The sequence below is a fragment of the Centruroides sculpturatus genome, unplaced genomic scaffold, assembly GCF_000671375.1.
Source record: "Centruroides sculpturatus isolate CEXI.00-Female unplaced genomic scaffold, Cexi_2.0 scaffold841, whole genome shotgun sequence".
NCBI lineage: Eukaryota > Metazoa > Arthropoda > Arachnida > Scorpiones > Buthidae > Centruroides > Centruroides sculpturatus.
The window spans coordinates 8,515-12,236 of NW_019385220.1; the positions used below are offsets into that span (position 1 = coordinate 8,515).

The window sequence follows — 3,722 nt, forward strand, 5'->3', positions numbered from 1 at the left end:
CAAAAAAGTTATAAAAATTCAATGGAGTCAGAAAATTTCTTCTTTTGTTTTCTTACATAAAATGTAAAATTACGAAAAAATTATATTTTTCTTTCCTTTCTGACTTTTGGATAATATAAAACTTCAATTTTTCAAAAAAACAAGCCAATAATGACTATAAAATCTTTAAAAAACAGAGTTTAAAAAGGTATAAAAAAGAAAATAATCTGCAGAGAGAAAAAAATTTTTATTTACATCATTACTAACAAGCTTCCCAAATGCATTTCGCCTATGGCCTCTTCAGTGGGGCTTACAGCACAAAATCTACGTTCAAACAGTCAACTCATTGAAGAGCCACTTATACAGTTAACAAAAAACTCCCAGCATGCCGCTGTTAACATTCCGGTATTTAAATTAACATTATTGTTTTGCATAATTATAGCGAAGTGTTCTTTTACCTTTCGCTTTACAATATTTTTTTCCTTAAAAATTATTTTTAATTTATTAATATTAATCTGACAATTATTACTATTACAATGTTGGAAGACAGGAGAATTACTCATTTTCAACCTTACGGCAGCCAAATGTTCCGACAGTCTGATCCTTAATCTTCGTTTTGTTTCACCGACGTAAAAACTAGGATTGTTACACGTGCATTCTATCCGATAAACAACACCTTCTTCTTCTAATATATCTTTAGCATTATTTCTGATGATCATCATATTTGATAACCTGTTATTTAAGGATGGAGCCAATCTAATTAATTTATGATTAAAGAAGTTATTATATTTTTCATAAATACCTTTTATATACGGAAATGATACATACTTTATTATTTCTTGACAACGTTTAACTTTAAACCTGTTTCTTAAAAATCTGTGGAACCAATCATTTAGTAATCTTTTTGGATATCCATTTAAGATGTATTTCTTATGTGTATCTTCAATTTCTTCTTTTCTTTTATCTATATTTGTTGTTCTAGAAAAAATCTTTGTTATTTCCATCAGGTATACATTATATTTTTGATTTAAAGGACAGTATGATCTATAATTAATTACTTTTCTCGTATTACACGGTTTTTCAAATTTACAGTATTCCAAATGATCTTCAAATCTTTTAATTGTTATATCTAAATAACTTAATTGATTATTTAATTCATGCTCTTGAGTAAATTTAATATTCAAATTAATTTTATTAGCTTGTTCCAAAATTTGTAAGTTTCTTGTTACTGTACTATCGTACGCTATCAAAATATCATCGACGTACCTTGCAAAAAACATAACTCCATTTAGCGTTGATAAAATCATGTCCACATCCAGCATAAAAATTTCTGCTAGTTTTGGTCCTATTACGGAACCCATCAAAATACCTTCTGTTTGTCGATAAAAGTTCTTTTCCTTCACTGTAAAATAATTATTATCTAATGTGAAAATAAGTAGATCTTTTAAATAATCAGGGACACCATACTTACGTAGACTACTCAAAATCATATCTTTAGTAATAGAAGGGTACATAGATGCTATATCCAAACTCGTCAGTTTTGTGAGATCCAACCTAGGGTACAGGATAATTTGTTATGCCTGTATCACTTAATAGGCATCCTATTCGGTAAGAATAGTTCTCGAGCGTCAACAAGAATGGTTTTCCTATTTGATAGGAATCGAGTGGTGGAGGGTCTTACAGTGGGGTGGAATTAGTGCTGAAGTTGGTGGTGGTAAATTCACGTTCTTCCTACGTCAGGGTCCCGACACCAGTTTATCTACTTTGCATAACGCGGATAAACACGCGTGTGTGAGATCTGATTCGGACACAAATTAGGAGACATTTCTTATATAAAACAAACAAGAATAAATTTAATTAATCAATATAAATAAAACTAGTACAAGATATCAATGAATAAGAGATATAAATACGACTATTAGGATATACGTCGAGATAAATACGAATTAAATTATAACCTAACGAGAGAGAGAGTTACAATCATTTCTAAATCATACAACCTGGATTTAGTTGTCTTTAATATTCTTCTTCTGTAGGTTAAACACTTCATTCATAAAGTTCATAAACTTCATTCCATGGGGATTCGAATATGGCACAAAATAAAATATAAATCTTCCATGTCCTAACTTAAGATTAATTTTCTATGAGATACGATTTCGGGCGTTGGTCATCAGGAGCTGGTTTGGACTTCGTCTTCCTCTTCTGGGATCTGTCGACGAACTCCAATACTGAGGGCTGTGCCTTAGGGAGCAAATATGGAGACTTGTTACTCTCTGTGATCTCCGGACGAACTCTCCGAACTCTGCCAAACTTCAACTATATGTTCTCATTGGCAGCCAAACATTACGTCATAATTCTTCCACGTGCATGGATGAAAGGGGGTAAAATAAGGGGTAGATATTTCCCATCAGAGAGTGATTTTAACTGATAAGGGAAAAACAAAAGGATGTCCTGACTTCTGTGGAAGGAAATGAATCTGTTATCTGTTCTTTCCCACATTATAAAAACTTCAATTTCTACCAAAACGAAATAATATTTTTATGNTCTGGGTCTGGGTAAAATGTAATATAGTTTATTTAATGTGTAATTTAAAATATTCATTGTAGAAATTTTAAATTATATACATAAAATCAATATTATGGTTTATGCTTAACTTGCTTAGAATTCTGTAAAATAACTTACAGATAAGTTCATTTCAATTGCAGTGTTCAAGAGAACAAAATCCAGATTCATCACGTGTAGGTGAGGATGGTCAACGTGGCAGAAGCTTATTGCCTAGATCCAGATCCAGGTCTCGACCCCACTCCCGATCTAGATCTAGATCACGCATATATTCTCGCTCTAGTTCAAGGTAATATTTGTAAATTATACTATTAAAGTTAAGTTTTCTTGAACAGAACATTTAAATTTAAATGTTCTGTTTGAATTCTCTATTCGATTTTGAATTGCCTGAAGACGACGTACATATTTACATTGAAAGCACTCGCAAGATTAAAATATTTCTTTTAATTCTATTAAAATAAATATATATTCTTTTAAAACTTTTCAAATAAACTTTAAAAAAGTTTTGTTACTAATACTTGAAAGGTTGTTATTAATTATATTATTTTATCAGGAGTTTTTAATATTTAGAACAGGGGTGGCCAACACGAGGCCCGCTGAGCTAGGTCAAATGAACGTAAATGTTAACTTTATTGTACATATCACCAAAAGAACATTACCTCATGAGTTATTCGTATCATGTATTTTCAAATACATGATACGAATATAGCTAAGAGAAATTTGAAATATCTCTCATTTTTGGAAAAATTCATAGATTATCAGCTATTTCAAATATCCTGCTATTTGACACTCAAGGTTACTTAGTTTTTTGTCCGACGCTAAGTGTAAAGATAAAATTTAATATAAGACTTCAACTTCAGCTATAGGCTATATGTTCTGTGATCTTCGGCGTTTTCGAAAAGCTCACAATGCTGTCGGGCTCATATTCATAACTACTTTCAGTCCAGCTTGACAAAGTTCCGTGTTATTCTGTAGTTTCGTTTTATTATCGCCAATGCATCTGGAAAGATTTTGCAATCGACGATAAAATTACATATTTAACATATTTATAATTACAGTTCAAACTACTTTAACCAAGTAGCCTTTCTACCATATCGATTCTATAAGTAAGTAAACCCTGAAACGTTGGAGAAATTCCATCAAGTTGGTTTGGAAGAGTTCTATGAAGCGTATTTGGACAA

General features: G+C 31.2%; 1 protein-coding gene and 1 pseudogene across 3 annotated transcripts; one reads left to right on the forward strand and one right to left on the reverse strand.

The window, feature by feature from the left end:
- Positions 1-164: 164 nt before the first annotated feature.
- On the reverse strand, positions 165-2,472 carry LOC111636344. 3 transcript variants are annotated; one of them, XM_023381563.1, is made up of 5 exons: positions 1,980-2,472; positions 1,451-1,533; positions 1,246-1,381; positions 808-957; positions 165-711 (listed from the first exon to the last, which is right to left on the reverse strand). In XM_023381563.1, exons 1-5 carry the CDS (start codon positions 2,027-2,029, stop codon positions 318-320), a joined length of 813 nt encoding a protein of 270 aa, XP_023237331.1. In that variant the 5' UTR covers positions 2,030-2,472; the 3' UTR covers positions 165-317. The 3 variants fall into 3 exon arrangements, with proteins under 3 accessions (XP_023237331.1, XP_023237330.1, XP_023237329.1); XM_023381562.1 differs by having other exon boundaries at positions 165-735; XM_023381561.1 differs by having other exon boundaries at positions 165-957.
- A 255-nt stretch (positions 2,473-2,727) lies between these two features.
- Positions 2,728-3,722, forward strand: part of LOC111636328 — a 2,308-nt pseudogene continuing 1,313 nt past the window's right edge.

What these genes read in the sequence shown, in the direction of transcription:
- LOC111636344 (XM_023381561.1), bottom strand. Translation starts at nt 2,029, where the DNA reads ATGAAGTGTTTAACCTACAGAAGAAGAATATTAAAGACAACTAAATCC. An exon ending in TATGATTTTGAGTAGTCTAC is followed by an intron (nt 1,382 to 1,450) that starts GTAAGTATGGTG and finishes ATTATTTTACAG; the next exon opens with TGAAGGAAAAGAACTTTTAT. An exon ending in GGAGTTATGTTTTTTGCAAG is followed by an intron (nt 958 to 1,245) that starts GTACGTCGATGA and finishes GATTTTTTCTAG; the next exon opens with AACAACAAATATAGATAAAA.